This window comes from Puccinia triticina, chromosome 1A (assembly GCF_026914185.1).
Source record: "Puccinia triticina chromosome 1A, complete sequence".
In the NCBI taxonomy this organism is placed as follows: Eukaryota; Fungi; Basidiomycota; class Pucciniomycetes; order Pucciniales; family Pucciniaceae; genus Puccinia; species Puccinia triticina.
Genome location: NC_070558.1, coordinates 2,854,215 through 2,878,047, shown reverse-complemented (window position 1 = coordinate 2,878,047; position 23,833 = coordinate 2,854,215). Strand labels below are relative to the sequence as shown.

Genomic DNA, 23,833 nt, shown 5'->3' with positions numbered 1-23,833 from the left:
AAGTCATGAGCTGTAGGGTTAGGAAAACATTTTCCCTTTTACCAAAAATTAAGAGTATGGGTGTGTAAATTGAGATCTGGGAGGCTCCCAGACTTGACGGGAAGTCCTCCACTGAGCGTCCACCAACGTATAAAAAAGTGGAGCACCAGGGAATCGAACCCTGTGCCTCTCGCAGATCCAATCGCAACCATGCGAAGCGAACGCTCTACCATATGAGCTAGAGCCCCTAGGTGTAGCTGTGTCCCACACTTTTTTTGATATATACTCCCATTGTTCTAGGCAGACTATCGTCTCAATAAATTCCCCTGAAAGGACATGGCCAACGACGCATCTACAAACCAGCCACATCTCGGGCAAAAGAGCAACCGATGGATCTCGTCGAGGAAGATTACGACGAATGGGGGTACGAACACGAGGAGGAAGATGAAGACGGAGCTGAAGAGGAACATTTCCCGATTGGCTACACAATCGAGTTCTCGCCTGAAGATCGGGCAGATCTCGATGTGGATGGTGATGCTGGACAAGCGCCTCGGGGCGGATTGGGCTCTCAGGCCCTGCCGGTGTCGGATACGCTGAGGGCTGATTGGGATGGAGTGCCTACCGATGGGGCCGAATATCTTTTTACTGTACGGTTTGTGACTCCTTCGATGCTTTTGCTTGGAACAGCAGGCCGATAGATCTCGGGAAGACTGACTTCGTTTTCTCTTTTCCATCTGGCTTTTCTTCTACGGACTCGACGGAACCATACCTACATGCCCGCTCTTTCCAGACGCGAAGCTAGAGCTAGACCCAGGGTTGTTGCAAAAGAGAATCCGTACAAATTACCCAACCGTTCCCTACCTCCCCCCGCACGGGTCGAATGTTCTCGGTCGGGTCCAAGTGATACATGGAGAAAGAAATTTCTCGATAGGTTTATGAACATGCGTCAAGTAAGTGGGTCGCTAGCTTGAATATATCGCACTGGATTAATGGTATCTTGGTTTGCTCCAACAGAGCCTGCAAGCCCAAGAGCCGTGGCATTGGGATCTTGCTGACGACTTTCGTCGACCGCCACCCGACAATGACGAATCTAACTGGAAGATTTTCATTTCGGGCAAGAGGACGAATCTGAAAGATCACCCACCCAGAGTTCCCATACCATTGTTCCTGAAAGCCTTGGAACAGGCAGGTTCTTTACTGGCTCTCAACTCAACACAAAACCCTCCACAGATATTGACGATATTGTGCTATCTTTCCCCTTATTTAATCCGTCCCACCTTAGGCGACTGTTATCGCAGTACTGAATCACTATCAAACTTGGATACAAGAACGGATCAAAGCCCTCGCAACCATGGTCGAACACAACAGTGATACCGAACTGCAGAGCAATACTGAAGATGCACCTGAATCTCAAGAGATCATTCTACTATCGCCCTCCGATGGGGCTTGGTTGATTGGCCTACTAGCCGTACTGGATGCCGTTTTGACTTCAGAAGATGTCTTCAAGCTGCGCGAACTCGCTCGGAGCTGCAAACACGTTATCCGTATCACGAACGCGGCCCTCGAACTGACTCAGAACAGTTCGGCCGAGCAAGAAGCAGGGGTGGCCTGGATGGTCATCGCCGCGGTGGCTGACGTCTGGGGACAGAAGGACCTGTGGGATGAGTAAAAATAGAAAAACTGATTCTCGCTGAAATACACACAATGGCCACACTTGTACTACGTAATTAGGAAACCGTTTTCCTGCCAGATGCATAATGAAAATGCTGATCCTTATGTTTCAGCTACCAATGAGGAAAGTATTACAAATAATGAAATGTTACATTAGCAGACATTAACCTACTACATCGCCATTCCCTTCGGCCAGAACGGCGAGAAGGTACTTACGATGTGGTCTCAACAAAGAATGCATCGCCGGCAAGCAACTGCACCTTGTGGCATTGTCTACCCGCTCCCCCGGGGTGATATCCCTCAACAAAGAGGTATGTACAACGATATTGTACCTTCTTGTGGAAGAATACATTGCCAGCAAGCGGCTCGCCTGCCAGCGACATGAACGGGCTATCACAAAGATATCCCCGCTTGCCGGCGAGGTTTTCTTCATTGGGATGGTATGAGTTACACATGAATCGTTCCCAATGAGGACCTCCCCAGATGACAAGTTGGGATACGCCCGCTACTGATGTGCCGGGGAGGATTCCTCCTCAACATGGACCCTAATTGGGGAGTTTTTGGTGTGTCTGCCACAATATCTCAACCAGGGCTGACATTCATTTCATGATATTGGTTCCAATGTGATCACCAATGATGGAAGGCTAATTTGGGTCAGCTTTTTGCCATGAAAATCCCAAAATGCCACATTTACAGTCTGATGATACTCAAAATATCCCCAAATTGTGTATTTTTGTTGTGTTTCTGCCCCTATATCTCAAGGGGGAATGGTGGCTGTTTCATGATATTGGTGCCAGAATGTCTGGCAAGCTCCAAACTTGAATTTGGCACAGCTTTCATGGATTAAAATTGCACAAAGAAGCCGCTGAAGTCTGATCAGTGCCAAAATGTCACATAATTGGGTGGTTTTTGGTGTGTGTGCCATGGCATCTCCACCAGGGCTGACATAAAGGTTGACGGTGCCATGTTTGGTGCAGGTGCGGGCCCAGGGGTGCCTTCCCCTTAGGCGGAGCATGGCGCCTTTGGCAGGCGGCGCCCCGGCACACCGGGCGCCACCAAATATTTTTTAGGCTTGATTGTGGTTCAAATATTGATTCCATATGTATAAAAGGAGCAAAATATGTACAAGAAGATATAAAGACAAATTGAAAATTGTTCAAGGTGCCCAAATTTTGTCTGGGATCCAGTTGGTTTTAGCAGGGTCTTCTTGGATTTGATCAAGGTTGATTCTGTCATTTTCTGGAGTGGGGTTTTCCCATTTATCAAAATCAAACAGTGTTTCCATGAAAGTGTTCTCCCGCACAGTAACTAGAGCTGTTCTGTTTTCAAATTCTTCCAATTCTGTTGTGGTGAGAAATGTGTCATAAATATTCATGTTTTTGTATTTGGATGTAGAGTCTTTTCTGTCTTTTTATTTTATTTTTTTTCTGTTGTTGAGCAATGAATCACCTTGAAGTAGATGAAGCTTGAGTTGAGTCATCATCTTCAACTTGGTTGTAGACATTTGATTGCAAGATTTTGTTTTAATCACATTCATCATTGAAAATAGGCCCTCAACTCCGGCAGCATGAGGAACAATTTCAAGGAGACTGATGGATAGCTTTTTTAAAGCATTTGACTTGGGTGTTTCAGGAACTGTCATCCAGTAATCCAATGGCTTATCAACATTCTTTGAGTTGTAAGGATAAAGCCGGTTGTAATATTGATTGGTAGCATCTTGTAGAGTAAGAGCCTTGCCTTTGGTGAGCTTGAATTGTTTTGCAATTTGGATGATCATTTGAGTGACCTCTGAAAGGGAATGTTTTTTTGAGACAGTAACACAGCAGTATTTAGGGTGAAGAAAAAAGGCCACAACATAGACATCACATAGACATCATTGTGGTCCACTTTCTGTGATTCTAGTGTTTCAAGACAGTGTCTTTTGAAAGCTTCAAAGCAAGAGTAGAAATTGACCTTTTGGATGGTCTTGTGAGCAATTAGAAGCTCCTTCCAGATTTCAGAAAGAGTAGTCTCTGTACGTTCCAAGCTAGAAATTGAATCTATTATTGGCATCAAGAGAGATACAAGAGTCTGATTTTCTGTAAAGTGATTGCAATTCTTGATGGCTTGAATGACATTGTTTGGCATTGTTGGAGTATCAACTAGTGGGTCTGAAAGTAGTTCAAGGCATTTTTTAAAGCCAGCTTCATGTGTCTGAACCCCCAGGCAGACCTTGACCATTGAGTGCTGTCAGCCTTAGAGATACATCAAGTATCCAAAAGACTGCAATAACTTAGTAAATAATAATAATTATTAAATTATTATTGCAGAATTAGATTCCTCATCATAAATTAAGGGGGGTCACCCACTCAAAGTAACCCCTTATTCCTATTCCTTCATGTACTAATTGTATAAATAAGAATTGGCCCCAGAAAGCGCCCAAAAATAGTATTACATACAAAAATTTAGTAAAACAAACAAAGTACATAAAAATAAACTGTTGTAAATTGATGAGTAATATTAGTTGTGTAAAAATACCCCGTGAAAGTATTATGTAGACTTCTACTGAAGCTCTTTCACATGAAAATTGGCTATAAACATGAGTCAGGGAAATTAGTCTATTACAATACAAATAATTTGCCCACAGCTAAGCCCTGTTCATGGCTACACCTCAGGATACCCCCATAGGGAGAAAAGGACTTAGTGGTTACGCCCACTGAAGTCCCCTCTATAAATAGAGGCCTATTTGGCCCTCAGGAAAAGATCCCCCGGACCATTCACCGCCCAGAAACTGTAAGTTTGCCGTGAATATTCTCCCCTGCTACTATTGTAGCCCCTTTCCCTTATAAACCATCCCCAGCACGTAAAATCCACTGGATTAAACCCTTTAAATCATCAAAAATCCCTTATTAGCATATTTAAAGATTTATCCTTATAAGCAGTTGCCGTAAGACCTCCGCCTCTGTCAAGCAGCCAATCAGTTTAAGCGCTTACCACCTACTTTTACGCCAAATTAATTCCCTGTAATTAATAATCGGACTTACTTTGCGCACTGCGAAAAGCTCTTTGCGCACTGTGCAGTGCGCAAAGTTTGCAAACACTTTGCGCACTGTGCGTGAAGGGCGCAAATTTTTCAAATTATTTTTTGATCAATCAATAGAAAAGCTTATTTTTGTCCTCTGTGAATTTATTTGGAGTTTTTTGAAGCTTCTCTGTATGCTTAGAAATTCCACCAATAAAATAAACAAGTACAGTCACTTGGGGACCTGGAATCCATATTCCCACCAGTCAAAAAATCCAAATAATTTAGTGAATCATGATACATATGAATTCGAACTTTCTAGATTTTTTTGGCCACTTTGTGCAAGAATAAGGCTTTCACAAATTAGGAAAGTTCACCACTTACTGGCGCATTTTGGCATATCTTGAGAAAAAGTTACTGGTTTTTGAAAGCCTTGTCCTTGTACAAAGTGGCCAAAAAGTTCTAAAACTTTTGGATACATATTTAATATGATTCACTAAATTATTTGGATTTTTGGCCTGTGGGAATATGAATTCCAGGTCCCCAAATGGCTGTACTTGTTTTTTTTATTGGTGGGATTTTTAAGCATACAAGGAAGCTTCAAAAAACTCCAAATAAATTCACAGAGGACAATAATAAGCTTGTCTATTGATTGGTCAAAAAATAATTTGAAAAAGTTGCGCCCTTCACGCGCAGTGCGCGAAGTGTTTGCAAACTTCGCGCACTGCACAGTGCGCGAAGAGCTTTTTGCAGTGCACGAAGTAAGTCCGTTAATAATTACATATTATTAATTACATAATTAATCTTTCCTCTGTTACAGAGAGTTCAAACCTTTGTAGTGGCCATATTTGCCACATAACAAGCTTGGTAATTTAAATTACCAGTGTTTACATCAGCACAGTTATAGTGCTGGGGCCCAAAATCCTTATTTTGACGGTTTTTTTGCCCTAAGCTTCATAAACAGAGCTGTCATTTGGGGGCCTCATTGTGTTTTTTTACCCAAAGTACCTGTCAAGGATAAAACTGATTTTTTTCTGAGGTTTTTTCCTTATTTTTAGCAATTATCCCCATATTTTTGCCGTCAGTACTTCAGTTTTTACATAAAAACCAATTAAATCCACTAAACAAGTACGAGTTTTTTCCTTGTTTCTGACATATTGTGCAATAGAGATAAAAAACAATAAAATACATATAAAAATACATAAAACTAAACTGTACAAAACATATATTTTACGTTTTTTTTTTTTTTTTCCTTTTTCACCGCGAGTCTAGTGTCTGCTCCCGTGCCAGCCGCTTAACCAGCCAACAACCACCTGGATACAACGAAATCCGCCGATCCAAAGACCGCGACCACAGACAAGCCAGCAAAGAACGGCGAACAAACAGCCTTGCTATCACTTGGCTTCTTCCTCAGCCCATACCAGGAGAAGAAGAGACCGCACCTGGCAACATTACCAGCTCGAATCATCGAGAAACAATTTGACCCAAAGGCCGCGGCGCTTAGATTGCTCGAAGGTTAGATTTCTTTTAGTCAACCAACGCAAACATAAATAAAAACAAAACTAACACCTAATCCTTGAACATGGTCGATACCAGATCAGGTAAAGACCACTCTGCAAACGCTCCCCCCACCAAAAGAGGCCGAGGAAAAGGAAGAGGGTGAGGAGGACAAGCTCGACATAATAACCGAGAAACCCCCTCAAAGTTAGCAAACACCCCCTCCAAAAACACACAAGCCGACAAATCTATACTGACATTGCTCGGCCCCAGTCCTGAACAAAGCGCAGGGGGATGCAATAGCGATCTTCAAAGCGACGAAGGCCGCTTATCTGAACACAAAGGATTACGACAAAATGGACTTACTCAAGTCCTACCTCAAACAAGTGATCTCTTTGTTCCGGGTTGTCCAGAAATTTCTCCCGTGGAAGGAAATCTTAACAAAGCACTCGGACGGCTGGAACCCGTACACGGAGCGCAAACACATCAGAGTCCTCAAAAACAACAAGAAGGATATAAAGGTAAACAAAGAGAGCAAGAACAAGAAAACCTTACAATATTCTGAATATCGACCACTCCAAACCAAAAGCGTCGGACTCGAAAACATATGAGCAAAAACCGAAGAGCGGCGAGAACAAGTGGAAGGAGACGTTCAGAATGGCTTGAGTATTAATGGAAGTCAAAGACACCATTGAGGAGTAGACCAGGAAACTAACCAGCCTGACCCCATCACCTTGTCTTCCAACTTGTTTAATAACACTGAGCCTGTTGCACCGTCTGACCCCGTCCATATACCTGAACATGTCCTACACCCTGATCCCGTCTTATTGTCCGTTAAAGAACTTGCTATTTCATATACTAAAGAACCTGTTGTGAAACCTTCTACTATAAAGCCCTATCCACAAGCGAATGAGCAACATAATAATAATGTTAGTAGTCGAGAATCACATTTTATAGTCCGAGAAAACAATAGTATTCCTAAACAGAAACCTAAGACAGTGCGCCAAGAAGTCCAACGCTTAAACAAGCAGGAACCCACTGAGAAACCACCCAGAGAAACAAAAGAAAGTAATAAACAAAATAAGACAGAAAAACTAGAGGAACTCATTGACCACAATGAGCCTCTAGCACAAGTAGAAGATTTCTTTAACCAAATTCTGATTGAAATATTGAGCATATCCAAGTATATTAAAGCCTGTGAATCATGAAACCAAAACTTCAAGGGTTTCCCCTACAAATTGACAAAAATCACAAAAAAAAAATCAAGGGTTTCCCCTTTACAAAACAAATGATACAAGATCTAATACCTACAAAAAAAAGATAAAATTGCCAAAAAGTAACCCCCACCAAGCCACCCAACATCAGCAAGCTGATGCACCGTGGCCCACTGTCCATCCCTGTCTAGCAGGGTTAAAAAACAGTGGGAGGATGACCCCCAGCGCGCCGCAAAGGCATTATGCAGAAGGGGGGCCACCGAATGAAGCCCCCTCAGACTGCGCAAGTGCAACAGCGGAGGGGGTTGAGGCAACTCGCGACTGGAATTGCAGCTGGAGGAATTGCCTGAGGCAAAAACTGTTGACTCACCCCCCGTATTTATATCCCGCGCTCTTCATCGCCTCAAGTTCTGGTGCATCCCGACTATTGCCATGACACACTCCCCACCTCGTCTCACAAACTCCATGAGTATGTGGCTAAACCAAACATCACTTCGTCGGCTTCTAACAACCATTGCCAACATAGAAGCCATTCTTCCGTACTCCCTCATGTTCTAAGCAACCTCTACTGCAACTGTAGCCATTGCCGAGTTCAACCCCTACACGTACATCCCATCAAAGAGCAGGCTGGGTGAACCAAGCATTTTCTAAACTTGTCAGCCACAGCGTCATCCAACCAGGCCCCTGCCCACCCGTGCGCCACACCATCCTCTCCCCAACTAAACTCGTGCCAATTGGGGTTTGGATGAAGTATTGGCTTCACATTGCGATGCGCCGCGTAGAATCCTAGCTGGCGCTGTTGTTGCCTGTGCTGCTCGCCAAGCTGAGCCAGGCAAACAGGTGGACCCTGCCCCACCCGCTCCATGAAATTCTCGTCAGTCACAGCGTGATCCGACCAGGCCCCTGCCCGCCCGCGCGCCACACCATCCTCGCCCTGACTAACTCGTGCCAATCGGGGTTTGGATGAAGTATTGGCTTCACATTGCGATGCGCCGTGTAGAATCCTAGCTGGCGCTGTTGTTGCCTGCGCTGCTCGCCAAGCTGAGCCAGGCAAACAGGTGGACCCAGCCTGCTCCACCCACAATGACATTCTCCTTGGCGCCTGCCCTGCCTGATGCTCAGCGGCGACAGAAGCACTCAAAAACAAATTGTCTGAAAGAAACAAACGCAGAGCCACTGGCAGTGATGAGCCCTAAGAAACCAACCAAGCGAACTCTGGAATAGATAGGGCAATCGGGAAATTGGGAAAACTCAGCGTTCTTGCGCGCAGAGATAAGAGAGATTTCATGTGTAAAGTTCATTCTTTTCATGTGATTGGCACGTTACACAGGGGATACAACAAATCAACCAGACGGATAGATCTCCTAGCGCGGTCCTTGCTGTCGCGATGCAGCAACTTTCGCGAGGTGGGCGAGGTGGTGTCAAAGGTAGCCTTCAAAATGTTCCTGGGCTACTCGCCTCATGCCAGCCGCAACCCACAAGTGACAAGCGGCTTGCTTGGATTTACCCTCTCCTTCAACAAGAACGTCCTTGCTGAGTTTGTCGAAGTTCCTGAAGACGCTCTTGGTGCACAAGTCAACCCCGGACCTGCCGCGGTCTCAGTTGGCGGCATGTGGGACAGCCAGATTTGCTGTGGGTTCATCAGAGGAGCACTAGAAATGGTCATCATTGGTCATTGTCAGAGTATCAAACCCGTCGCACCTTCATCGAAGCGTAGCAAGGGAGATACAAACTATCTTGCACAGCAAGGTAAGCAGTATAGTCTCAGATTCTGTGCATCCAAGAGATGTTACTAATCCTCAGCCTCCCCTCTCTAGATAATGGAGATGGTACGAGCCACCGCTCACCAAGTGAACGGCCCCAAGCCTCGCGACCCACCGGGAACAACGAACGGCCCAAGGCAAACGAGACAATCCACAAGATGGACTTGTGAGTATTTAAGGAGCTGCCATTTGCCCGTCAGAGCAGACCTCAGGCTAATCAGTCATCCCATCGCAAACACACAGCTCACTTGCCCACAGAATCTCATTGCCGTTAGCCACCAGAAACAGTCTTAATTTCATTAAGTACGTTGCAACAGTTATCCTTATAGAACCCCAGAATAGAGCAAGGTCTGATGCACATACTTGAATGTAATAGGCATCGACCAATTCCCTCACCAGCTCAGGATAACCATGGTTGCACGAAAGACTAGGCTATTCTTGTCAACCAGACAGGTGAGAATAATCCACCCAAGCAGCTCTTAGAATGATGTCGAGCTGACGACCAGACAGACAGTTGCATCTCTCCAGATCAATCATCCTTGGTCAAAATCTCCCAGTTGATCATCATCAATCAATAACTTTTCCTTCTTTTTCTCAGTTCATTCAGTCAGCCAAGTCAGGACCTTCTTCGTCCTGCTCTTAGGTAAATTCAGTCTCATGCCTCTCTAAACCAATATCAAACATCAATTCCATTGTAAATGGTTCTCAGAATAGTCATCTAACAAAGAAATATGCTCTTAGTTGTCACAAATCTTACAGATTTACAGTCTCGACTCGACGAGTTAACCTCAAACCACTCAATCAGCAACAAAGAGCAGGACGAACGACATGTCTAGCAACTCAGCCGCAAACAAGAAAGACAAAAAATAAATCATCACAATCCCCACCTTCAACGGGAACAACTATACCATCTGGCACCACACAATGCACGCTTACCTTGAGTATAAAAAGCTGTGGTATATTTGCGAAAAGGAAATTGAAAATCCTGAGGAGGCTACTGAGAAGACCAAGAGCCACATCTTAGAAGTCTGGCTTATCTTCAGTTCCAAAATCATTCCGGAAATCTTCAACAGTCTTGCGACCATCTGCGGCAGAGACCCCTTCAAGATCTGGAAACGTATCAAGGAAAATTATGCCGCGGCAAATATCTACGGCATCTACAGAGTATGGGTCAACTATAGCCGAATAACCTTTGACAATGACTTACTCAAATACCTCCTGAAAGTCAAAGCGGCACTAGCCGAAATCTCAACCATCGGAGTCAATGTAATGCAAGAACTTGTCAGTGTCACAATTATGGAGAAGCTCACCGATCAGCGCCCTGCCCTCATGGAGCAACTGCTTGGCGACATCGACACGCTTAAGAACCCATTCCTGTTGATCTCAAAACTCAGACAGATCACCAATCATGACTTGGTCAAATCTGGCAAAAGTCAACTTTGATTGGCGAGCACCACTCATGGCCTGGCCCTGGCCACAACCGCGCAAAACAGGAAGAGACCCTACGTCAGCTGCAAAGGCGGAAAACACAACCCCGATGCAGCACATGAGGAGAGTCAATGCTGGACGATCCATCCAGAGCTCAGACCAGTCAAAAGAGCGAAAGCCGTGACCTACAATACAACAGCGGCAGGAGCCAATCCATCCAACCCTGGTCCGAGCAAGCACTACACATACCACACCAGCAGTGAGAAAACCAGTCTTGACTCCGTTATCCTCGACTCTGGAGCAAGTCAGCATATGTTCAACTCGCTAGACTTCTTCACGGAATCCAAACCTACGCTTGTCTACATTGTTACGGGCTCTGGAAAAGAAACTGCAAGCCTTATGGCAACGAGGAAAGGCACGGCTTGGCTAATGCTCAAGGACAACACAATGATCACCCTCCATGACTCATTATACGTCCCAAACCTGTCCACCAACCTTGTGTTGTTTGCACAACTCATCAAAGAAAAGGCTGACATCGTAGCTGAAAGCGGCATAATGTTCATCACTCTAAATGGTCGACAACACCATTTGCGTAGACACAAGCAAGAACCTCTTTGAAGTTGTTGGTCTTCAACCCAAATCAGCAAAAGCCCTAGCCACCACCACCTCATCAAGCGACTTCATGATGTGGCACAGAAGACTCGGCCACGCCAGTGCGGCCCGTATTCAATCCATCGTTGACAATCCCATGCTCATGGCCAGTAAGATTCCGTGTGACACCTGTCAAAAAGGAAAGATGACAAAACTGCCATTCAAAGGGCACTTCAGCCCGACTGAACAATCACTTGAAGTCATCCATGGTGACCTAGTGGGTCCAATCAGCCCAGCCACCAATGGCAGTGCCCGCTACTTTCTCACATTAGTAGATCAGCACACGGGATTTATTAACATCAGTCTCCTGTCGGAAAAATCAGATGCCACCAAGGCAATCCTTGACTACAAGACGTTCTTCGAGAAACAGACTGGTAACCAAATCAAAAAGCTGGTCACCGACGGCGGCGGTGAATTCTGCAAGACGTACTCCAGGAGGAAGGCATACAGCACAATGTCTCTCCCCCTTACACTCCGCAACACAACGGCATCGCGGAGCGGGCCAATCGGACGATCATCGAAATGACCTGCTGCATTTTGATTCAATCCAACATGGCAGCAGAGTGGTGGGGCGAAGCAGTAATCACAGCTGCCAACACCACCAATTGTCTTCCTTCCCTCACCAAGAGTCGCTGTCCGCCTATTCATCTCTTTCTCAAACAGAAGCCCAATCCTCACTTCCTCAAGCCCTTCGGTTGCAGAGCATGTGCCCTGAAACCAAAAGCTAATCGCGATGAAAAATTTGACGCTATCGCCTGGGACGGGTCATTTCTCGGCTACTCCAATGAACTCTTGTCCTACAGAGTGCTTCGTCACTCTGATCAAAAGGTCATCTGTTCCAGGCAAGTGGAATTCAAAGAGAACAACTTCCCAGCCTGTCAAGCTCTCAACAGGAGCGTTAACGTTTCTCCCCAAAGGGACAAGGGCACACTCCCAATCTTTCAGTCAGACCTGATACTTCCCTTTGATGAAGTCGAGAAGATCCAAGAAGATGCACAAGCTGAACCAGAAGATGAGACCATTGACCATCCAATCAGCCCTGAGCCCGGAAAACGCTGGGTATATGTTCAAGGATTCAGACCTGAAAAGCCAATAGAAAGCGCCATTGAAGAGCACAACATCATACCCGGAGGCCGCACGCGCCAACAGGCTTGCTACATATCCGTCACCATTGATCCGAAATTGCACAACATGGCAATGATGAGCGCGGAGAAGCAACACTGGATGGAGGCTGAGCTCAAAGAGATCAATAACATGAAAAAACACCAAGTCTGGGTCAAACGACCCCGCAAACCTGAAGACTCACCCATAGCATCCACTTGGGTGTACCACAAGAAGTTGGGTGCTGACAATCAGATCGTAGAATACAAGGCGCGTATTTGCGCTAAAGGATTTTGCCAGACATTAGGTGTCAATTTCGAGCTGAAATACGCCCCCACGGGCAAAACGGCCTCGCTCCGTCTGCTGCTGTTGTTCGCAGTAAACAAAAATCTGCTAATCCACCAGTTAGATGTTTGCAGCGCGTTCCTCACCTGTCCTCTCACGGACACGGTCAGGCTCCTTCCGCCTCAAGGCTACCCGTGCCCACCAGGCACAATCTTCGAGCTGCGCAAGGCCATCTATGGCCTCAAGCAAGCCTTGCTTGTCTGGTACAAGCGTCTGAGCGCTTTCCTAGAATCGGTCAACTTCAAAGCAACAATCTCTGATCCATGTGTCTTTCACCGCCCTGAGCTACCCTCTCAACCCGCCACCTGGATATATGCTCACATCGACGACTTAGTCATAGTCAGCCAAGATCCTCTCGCTCTCAAGAAAGAGATTGAGCAAGAATTCGATATAAAGTACCTTGGGTCTGCTGAATTTCTCTTGGGAATGAACATCAACAGGAATTCAGCTGGTCTCCACATTCATCAAACACAATACGTGGAAAGAAAGCTCGTTGAATTTGGACTAGACCCAGCACCACCAGCATTGTGTCCCCTCAACCCAAAGACTCATCTGAAGAAGGCCACCGCCGCTGAAGTTGAAGAACTGAAGAATCTTGATGTCAACTATCGCGCCATCGTGGGCTCCCTCAACTACCTCAGCGTGCTCACACGCCCGGATATCTCTTACGCAGTCAGCGTCTTGTCACAGCACCTCGAGTCGCCTGGGATCCAGCACTATCGGGCGGCTGAGCAAGTGTTTCGCTACCTGTCCGGCACCAAACAAGTGGGGCTTGTCTTCACCAAAGAACCCAGCCTCTCGATCCGAGCAAACATTGACGCTGACTGGGGCAACTTCCCGGACACAAGAAGATTGGCAACCAGCTATGTTATTCTCACCAACAAGCAAGTACTTTCGTGGAAAGCCAGCCGACAGGCTACTGTTTTGCTATCCTCAACCAAAGCCGAGTACAAGGCCCTCTCTGATCTAGGGAGAGAAATTGCCTGGCTCACAAGTCTAATTTCAGAACTCAGCCTAGGATACACACCGACAAACATTCTGGTGGGCGTCGACAATCAAGGCGCAATAGATCTAGCACCACGGATGTTTGCTCAGCACCTGTTTACGAGTGCCTTCTCTCAATTCATGCCAAGGTTTGGTCCAAACCTTGTAAGGTACTGGTTCGAAGTTGGTTTGAAGTTGGTCTGATCTTTGTTCAAAGAATGGTTGATGTCAGGCGCAATCTAACCGGATCCTAACTGGAATTGTATGGGATGTATTGTGAAAGTTACATGTAGAACATACACCATACCTATGCTGAAACTAAGACCAACTGTGATCAGGTGGACTTGATCCACAATATTGACCAAATATATGAATTTTTTGACCTGATTTTTTACCTCTGTGTATACCCATACCCTGTAGATTGCTCTGATGCATGTTTTGGTATTTTTTTGGGCCAGCCTAAGTACACTCCAAAAAAATCCCAAAAGCACTTCACAAGTGAGTGTATGGAGTGCGCACTCCAATGATTGTTGGAGTACAGAGTAGAATACTCCAAGTTGGCTGGAGTGCAGAACCAGGGACTCAAGAGTCTTTGGAGTGCACCACAAAGAACTGCAGTGGCCAGCAAATGTATTGAGTGCCGGTGAGTCCCACTCCATAAAATTAGAGTGCATATCCCCAGCACTCCATTCATGATATTTCTCCTCCCTGAAAGGAGAGTGCAGAGCTCTCCAGCCAGAGCTGGAGTGCATATGGGGTTCAAGTTGAACCCCAGTCAAGCAGGGTATACTATGTACACACCCTGTCTGGCCCACCCGGATGCCCGCTGACACCTCTTGATCACCGGTACACCACAGGGGCAAAAGAAAAAAAAGTTAATTGGAGTAGAATCTCCTCTCGATGACTGGTCCATGCCGTTCATCAAGGGGACTCACACCTCTCAATGACCGGTGTGTACAGGTATTGAGAGGAGTGATTCCCCCCGATGACCAGTACAGACCTGGATCGAGGAGGTTCACACCTCCTCTCAATGACTGGCCCGTGCTGGTCATCGGAGGAAGTCACACCTTGATGACAGGTTTGTACAGGTCATCGAGAGGTGTGATTCCCCCCGATGACCGGTACAGACCGGCATTGAGGAGATTCGACACACCTCCTCTCAATGAATGGTCCGTGCCGGTCATCGAGGGGACTCAAACCTCTTGATGACCGGATTGTGCCGGTCATTGAGGGGACTCACACCTCTTGATGACCAGTACAGACCGGTCATCAAGAGGACGTGTTACTCCTCTCTCCCCTTGATGTCCGTCCAGGTCATCGAGAGGAGTAACACCTCCCCTTGATGACTAGTCTGTGCCGGTCATCGAGGGCACTTCCACCTCTTGATGACCGGTCTATACGGGTCATCAAGAGGAGTAACACCTCCCCTCGATGATCATCAGTCTGTGCCGGTCATCGAGGGGACTTACACCTCTTGATGACCGGTCAATACAGGTCATTGAGGGGAATAATTCCTCTTGATGACCGGTCTGTACCAGCCATTGAGGGGAGTAACATCTCCTCTCAATGACCGATCTGTGCCAGCCATTGAGGGGAGTCACATGTCCTCTCGATGACCTGTACAGACAGGTCATTGAGGGGGGAGCACTCGGGCATTGAGTGGGGTATGTACTCCACTCAATGGCCATTGAGCGGCATTAAACCCCAGAACGCCGCTTGATGGCCGGTCATCGAGTGGTGTGCACAGGACTCAATGGCAGGTCATCATTAGTGGAGTACAAACCCCAGTTGATGCCCGGTCATTGGGTGGGATGTATACTCCGCTCGATTGCTGTTCATCAAGCAGAGTGTGTACTCCACCCGATGGTCGGCCATCAATTGGAGTGTGGGTTGAAGAGATCCACCCGGCCAGTTGAGGAGCTTATTACATAAGCCTCTCCGAGGAGGCGCGCAGTGTAGGACTCCCCGTTGTCACACAAACGTACGGGCGTACGTTAGTGTGGCACACGCCAATTCAAGTCAACCGCTTCAAAACCAAAAGAAGTCAAAAATTTAATTCAAAAAATTACTCTACTTCTACAATAGACAGAAGTCTGAAGAGGAAAAATTACTAACACAACTTGGGAAGACAGCAATTCCCAAATTCCAGACTAATCAACAGTAGTTCAGGCTCAAACTTTGAAGCAATGTCAATTGTAAGTCAGATATGTTATTTTTTTCTTTATTTAAAAATATTTCTTGAATCAGGGGGAAGAAGATGGTGCAGTAAACCAGAAAAAATGTGAAAAAATGTGATCCTTTTGGAAAGACAGTTTTTTTATAAAATTGGCATCTAATTCACTACAAAACAACTCACGGATTCAGAATTCACACCTTGAGTATCTTGAAAATTGTTAATCCTCATTCTGAATTGAATCAATCCATATTTTTTTTCTGAAAGATCCATGTGCAGTGGAAGTTGGAATTCAGGGTGATTCAACATGCCTCAATTCACTTGTGCATGGCTTGCCCTTAAATCCCCACCAAAAAAAGAAAATTTGGAAAATTTGCTTCAGGGAGCCAGTTACGGCACACAAAAAGAATTTGCAACTATATTCCAAGGTGGCTACACCACCCACTTCCAAGGGTGTAAATATTATATGTTGCCATTTCAAGAATCAACCAGCAAATGGTAGAGCCACTCCACCTCATACCCAAAGCCCATTTCTGCCAATAAATTAGAAGAGAGATCTCACATCCCTGATCATTTTAAATGGACTGAATTGGGGATTGCCAATGCATGCATTCATCATTCTCAAATGGAACTTAACTATGAAATTTTCAAACGGTCTGCTTCAATTTAAACACAGGCTCAGCCACTACCAGCCAGATAAAAAATGATACTCTCTTTAAAAATCAGCACCATTCAAAGACCCCATTCCGCCCAACAAACTTGAAGTAAAAATTCAAATTCGAAATCAACTTGCATGTCAACTCCCTCTTCTACCCAACATATAAATCAATCACAACCAGATTTTTGAGTCTTGTACAAATTCTTTCCTTAAATCCAAGTGAACATAATGACTTGAGGCGTAAATATGATTCTTCTTCTTATAGTTTTCCAGAGACACATCTTGCTATATGTTGATTCAACCGTTGAAAATCTCAGAAATGGTGAACTAGATCACTTCTGGGATGTTGCTTTTGACTATGAATCACAGGTTGTTTGTTTCCATGCATTTTTGTGTCACATTTTCAGTAACCATATTTTCATCCTTGATAAGTGTTGCCTAATTGTATCTAAGCCTTGTGATTTTTTGCTACAATCTGTTCATGTAACAGCTAACCTTGAAGAATCAGACAACCAACTTGCAACCAAAAAAAAAAAATCATGGGGATACCCTGTTAAACAAGCTGATCTTTTATTCTTCTTGAATTCCTTTGAGGAATAAAGAATGTCTGCTAGTTGAAACCTGATGGTAAGATTTCCGCTTGTATCTTTTACAATTGTTCTTGCTACCAAGCTCCTGAGAAACCTTGTGATGTTTGCTCTTGTTTTGGGTAGGCTCCTTCACATGTTGAATTTCTCAAGGTTTGGGTTTCGGCCAAAGAAAAAACCAGCTGAGGCTCTTGGAATTCTAGCAGAGCTGATTGCTTGCGGGCCATTGACACAACATGTCAAGCAGAACCAATATAGCATTGGACAACAAGCATGGAAAATGATGCACATTCAATTAATAGCAAATATTTCAAAACACTACTCCCCACATCATTCCTGAAACAATCAAAGGGAGCCAATCTAGGATATGATGATTCAATATAAAATTAGCCCAGAGAGCCACAGAAATTTGAGTAAGAATAAAATGTTCAGATTGAAATTGATACCCAAGATTGTCCACTCATCATGTCAAGCAGACCCAACCTGGTAAATGCATGCGTACTAGAAAACTGGCACAGATAGTAATGAAGATTCAATCTAAAAGAACTGTTAGAGAGGAATTCAATTCTAGAGATTACACACCAAAAATTCATTGTTAAATATTTAATACATCAAAACGTTTTCAAATTTACTACCAAATCTTGGTGTTCAGATTGAAATTCATTTTAAACAATAGATGAATCAGGAATTTTGTCAAAGCATTTCTCTTTTCCAAGCTCACATATCAAGTTTATATACAGCTTTATTTCTTATGAAATGACTCTTTGTAAGCTTCAAGGATTTATCTTGAGCATCTTCTAAACCTCAGAAGGGTGAATTTCACTCTTTCACAAGAAGTTGAGGAATATCTCCTGGACATTTGGGAATTCAAGTTGACAAGATCTTCTCATGGGAAAAGTTTTTTTTATCCTCGCAAGAGCCTTAGAATTCAGTCTCAAGCCAGATTGAACCCATCTCAAACTTGCCTTGAGCTAAATTCAGCATTTATTCAACATTAATTCAGCATGGATTGACCACAAGTTAATTGAGTGGAAATTGAGTGTAACTTGCTGATAGAGTTCCGGAAGTAAGTTTAAAAGGTTAAAAAAATTATTGAATGATTGGAATTGCATGCAAGTGCTGAGCAAGCTCCCCTGGTATAACCCCATGATTAATCAAAATATATTATATAGTTTCAATAGAAGAAACCATTGTTTCTGCCAAGCAGTTGACAATTCATTGCAGTGTGGTTGTCCATATGTTTTCAAAGAGTTAAAGTAATATATACGGTCAAGTTGCAGTTGGTATCAATATGATATCAGACCCTTTCCAACATGACTTCATAAACATTCAGCATAACTTCAGAAAAAATTCAGCACAAAATTACACATCACTTGGAGCCAAGTCCTTAAAGAGATCTTAAAGGGTTCCTAAAGAGAGGGGTGAAGGCACTTGCACACAAGTGCTGAGCAAACATCTGTGGTGTAGCCCGCAGTGAAATATCCCAGAACGGCTTTAGAACCAAACATATGGACATCAGACTGCACTTCGTCCGAGAACTGATAACCACAAGCAAGATCAAGCTTCATTACATCAGAACAGACACCAACTTCGCAGACTTCCTGACGAAGCCAACTGGAAGATGCACAATCAAAAGATCACTGATGGCATTGGAGTAGCTGCTCTGGATTCATCTGCTCCTCGCCTCCCAACTCAGAGCACCCCAGCCTGTCAGAGTATCAAACCCGTCACACCTTCATCAAAGCGTAGCAAGGGAGATACAAGCTATCTTGCACAGCAAGGTAAGCAGTATAGTCTCAGATTCTGTGCATCCAAGAGATGTTACTAATCCTCAGCCTCCCCCCTCTAGATAATGGAGATGGTACAAGCCACTGCTCACCAAGGGAACGGCCCCAAGCCTTGCGACCCACCGGGAACAACGAACGGCCCAAGGCGAACGAGACAATCCACAAGATGGACTTGTGAGTATTTAAGGAGCTGCCATTTGCCCGTCAGAGCAGACCTCAGGCTAATCAGTCATCCCATCGCAAACACACAGCTCACTTGCCCACAGAATCTCATTGCCGTTAGCCACCAGAAACAGTCTTAATTTCATTAAGTACGTTGCAACAGTTATCCTTATAGAACCCCAGAATAGAGCAAGGTCTGATGCACATACTTGAATGTAATAGGCATCGACCAATTCCCTCACCAGCTCAGGATAACCACGGTTGCACGAAAGACTAGGCTATTCTTGTCAACCAGACAGGTGAGAATAATCCACCCAAGCAGCTCTTAGAATGATGTCGAGCTGACGACCAGACAGAAAGTTGCATCTCTCCAGATCAATCATCCTTGGTCAAAATCTCCCAGTTGATCATCATCAATCAATAACTTTTCCTTCTTTTTCTCAGTTCATTCAGTCAGCCAAGTCAGGACCTTCTTCGTCCTGCTCTTAGGTAAATTCAGTCTCATGCCTCTCTAAACCGATATCAAACATCAATTCCATTGTAAATAGTTCTCAGAATAGTCATCTAACAAAGAAATATGCTCTTAGTTGTCACAAATCTTACAGTCATCCCCTTTGTCAATTGAATCCTGCTTGTGATGCTAATTGATATCCGTTGTTCTTCAATTCCTCCCAGGTTGGCATGGCCATAGAAGCTAAATTTGTCTTAGATGTGCTTTGTGGCAAAGATAAAACAGATATCAAAGTCAAACTGATCAATTATTTGGATGATGAAATTCTGCAAGCAGATGATTGATTTCTAATATAAGGGTTTACCGTGTAAGCGGTCTTTTTTCCTTTTTCCATGTGGCAACCTTTGGATCTCCTTCAAAGACAGTCCAAAGTCGTATTGACCTAATCAGGCAATGATCTTCTTCACCCTGAGTTCCCCTTTATTCTTTATTTCCTACCTTTTTTTGCTAATTTGATTGAAAACCCAGGTGAAAATGTCCTACTTTCCTCAACAACACAAACCAAGAAAATATATCTATGCAGCATAATAGCACATTTAGAAGTGTTAACACAAATATTCTGGTCTACACTTTGGGTTTCCAGAAGGGTAGTTTGTTGATTTCAGAGCTGTACACCAATTTTTTAGGAATACTATTACCAGGCTGTGAATCCAACTTTCCAATCAAAAATGTGAAATGTGTACCATATGTTTTTCTTCATGATTCTTGGCCACTGATTTTGACATAGCCAAGTGTGGTAATCTTGTGTTTTGGCAAGAAATTGCAATTGATGGTGAATTCAGAAATTGAGATTTTGTGCTATGGTACAGGCCTGCAGTCTTAGAAGTGCTGGTGACCTCCCCCATAGCGCTGATCTGGTGCTATAGCAGATGTCCACTGAACTTCTTGGAAGTATGTGCTTGGACTAGTTAATTACAGCAAATTACCCTTGCAGCGGCGAAGCCGCCTTGGCCTCTAGTTGATAATGAAATCAATAATATACATCAAAATGTACATAACAGTGCCTTTAACATTAAAAATCTAGCAGAAGAGGCGGTGGATAGCGCCAAAGATATTAAAAGTATTGTACCAGAAGTTAAGAAAACCACAGGCATAATACAACAAATAAGTAACATAAAGCTAGGTCTTGTAGACTACAATAATAAATTACAAAAAATTACAACAGAAATTCAGACAAATGCTAAAGAAACTACAGTAATTGCTAAGTTAAATGCAATACACACTGACATTAACAGGTTGGATATTACCAGCAAACTGGACCAACTAAAAATAGACAGTGAGCAGGAGTCAGAAAACCGTGAAACTCAAGATGAAAACATACTTGAAATAATGGACAAAGTTGATAAACTAGAACAACTCATTATACATAATAGTGACAGTATGGCAGATGAAATCATTAATATCAACAATAAGTTTGATGAAATGCAGAGCAAGCTTGTGGCTAGCATGGATAACATAGCACAAAAAATTGGCAACAATATACCAGTGCAACCTCAAAATCAAACACCATACAAACAAGGGATGAAAGATGTACCACCACATCAATCTAGCAACCCTTTCAGGAGAATGGCAGAGGAAGAAACACCCTTGAGAAAGGAGTACACAGTCCCACCAACACCATTCTTCAAAGAACAATCATATAACCCAAGTATCCAAACCATGAGAGATAAATCTAAAGATGTACCCAGAATTAAAGATTGGCCATCATTTAGAGGTGAAGGAGAATATGACTACTTGGACTTCATCAAAAAAATTGATTTGTACCAAGAAGATTTTGAACTGAGTGATTCCTCAATTACTGGAAGACTTAACAGTCTCTTTAAAGGTTGTGCCAAGCGCTGGTTCACAGACCTACGCTCAACCAATGGCAAACAATCTTGGGAATGGTGGAAAGAACAAATTAACAGCAAATGGGGAAGCCCAGCGTGGTGCTTCAAAATTGAAAATAAATTTGATGAGAGCACCTTTGATATTGAAAAAGACAATCCACTTAAATGGGTAATATCTCAGAAAGATAGATTGAAAGCCATTTGGCCCAATTTGACAGACAATGAAGTCCACCTGAGAATCCTCAAAAAATGTGGAGGAGATCTAGAGCATGCCATTAAAAGTAGACTACCCTACAATGCAAGTACAGAAGATATAGTTAACACATTAGAAGACATAACTACACGTACACGCATTGGCAGAAGATATAAGCCTAGGTATCAAGGAGATAAAAATGAGAAAACAGAAGAGAAAAAACCATCTACTTCAAAAGACCAGAGTTATCAGAAGGATAAGAAGTTCTACAACTGTAGTAAGATGGGACACACTTCACCAAACTGCCCTCACCCAAAGAAAAACATTAACAATGTTGAAATAGAGGCAGAAGAAACAGCTGAAGAAAAGACTCAATCAGACACAGAAGAAACACATGATGATGGGTCATCAGTTTAATCAGGGTCTTGTAATATGATCAACATAGACATAGAAGTGGCAGACACAGAATCAGAGCACAATTTACCACAAGCATGGCATCCTGGACAACCTATAGGAAATATCCAGGAAGCCAGACTGATGAAAACCAAACCTACAAGAGGAAAAGGCTATACAGCTGGTAAAACCAACATTACACATATACTGTTTAATGGGAGAGAAGCAGAAATGTTACTTGACAGTGGTGCATATTGCTCAGTAGTACCTGAGACATACTTGAGAAAATTATGCCCAGACTAGAAAGATATCCTCCTACCACTAGAGAAAGTAAGAATAAACAGTGCCAGCAGTACCATGAAGCCAATAGGAGTATTTGAATGCCCCATAATAATCCCTCACCCAACAGGATCAGTCAGAATGACAGTGGAATTCATTGTGATAGAGGATGCAGTAAGTAAACACTTCATATTAGGAAATGACTACTTAAATATCTATGGCTTTGACATAACCAATAGCAGAGAAAGATACTTTACTATTGGGAATGACAATAAAAAGAAAAAATTTCTATTCAAATCCAAAGAACCTTTACCTGTGGAGCAAGTAGAAATACAGGATGAAGAAAAAGAGAGATTTGGAAGAGAACAACTATCAGAAGCTAATTTTAATGATAAACTGAGTGTAGATCAACTATTACAGTTACGCAACATGCTGTATAGGAACAAAAATGCATTTGCATCAGATAAAGAACCACTAGGAGCAGTCATAGGCCACGAAGTGGACATCACATTAAATATTGAGCGCCCCTACCCACCTTTGCTAAGGAGACCAACTTACCCAGCAAGCCCCAGAGCAAGAGAAGAGCTTGCAAAACACCTGGATGAGTTAGGGTGCGTACCATAGCGGAAAAAAAATAGATTCTCAAGCGAGTTTCAACTTTTTTTTGTGAGAATCTATTTTGAATCAGAATTGCGTACCACAGCACAGAAATTCTGGGTAGATTCCAGAATAGATTTTCATCAAAAAACAAGCGTTTCCAGAAACAGGTGTCCCCCTTTTTCTCCAGCTTCAAGAAACCATTTCTCCTTGGTGGGGAGGGTGCGAACTTGGGACCCTCCAATTGCTGACCACTCACTCACCCCAGCCATCAATTGGAGGGTATACATTCCACTCAATGACCGGGATGACTGGTCATACCCGCCACTTGATGTAATCTCATCCCGGCCATTGAGTGGAGTACACACCCTCCAATTGATGACCGGGATGACTGGTCAGACTCTCCACTCAATGAACGCTCATCCCGGCCATTGGGTGGAGCACTCTCCAATTGATGACCACTTACCCCGGCCATTGATTGGAGGGTATACACTCCACTCGATGACCGGGATGACTGGTCAAGTCCTCCACTTGATGACCGCTCATCCCGGCCATCGGGTGGAGTACACCCTCCAATTGATGACCACTCATCCCAGTCATCCATTGGAGGGTGTGCGCTCCACTATCAACGACAGGCATGACTGGTCATACCCGCCACTCAATGACATCTCATCCCGGTGAGGGACTCCTGTCCGTGCTAAGCGGCGGCAGTCGTGTGAGGGGAAGGTTGCTGTTTAGGCTGCCCTTGAGGTGGTTGGTCCATGAAGATGAGCACTTGAATGGGGGGGGATCTGAGATAGCTTTGTGGTTGGGGGTGGTTTTGAGATGTTCGCCGGGGTTTTGGATCCGCAGCGGCGGTTGTTTGTTTTAGAGGAAGTCGGAGATTGTGATCTTAAGGAAGAAGGAAAGGGAATCTGAAACTCTTGAGGAGGCGTGATCGGCGGGCGGAACCCAAAAGTTTGAACTCTGAAGATCTGATCTATAAACTCTTGATGGTCCGTATTCTGGGGATCAGAATGCCATGGCCACC

General features: G+C 44.1%; 1 protein-coding gene across 1 annotated transcript; it reads left to right on the top strand.

The window, feature by feature from the left end:
* Positions 1–368: 368 nt before the first annotated feature.
* Positions 369–1,648, top strand: PtA15_1A352 (uncharacterized protein; the record flags this gene model as incomplete). Its single annotated transcript, XM_053165371.1, has 4 exons — positions 369–631; positions 770–929; positions 994–1,164; positions 1,262–1,648. 4 exons carry the CDS (start codon positions 369–371, stop codon positions 1,646–1,648), a joined length of 981 nt encoding a protein of 326 aa, XP_053016569.1.
* Positions 1,649–23,833: the final 22,185 nt, after the last annotated feature.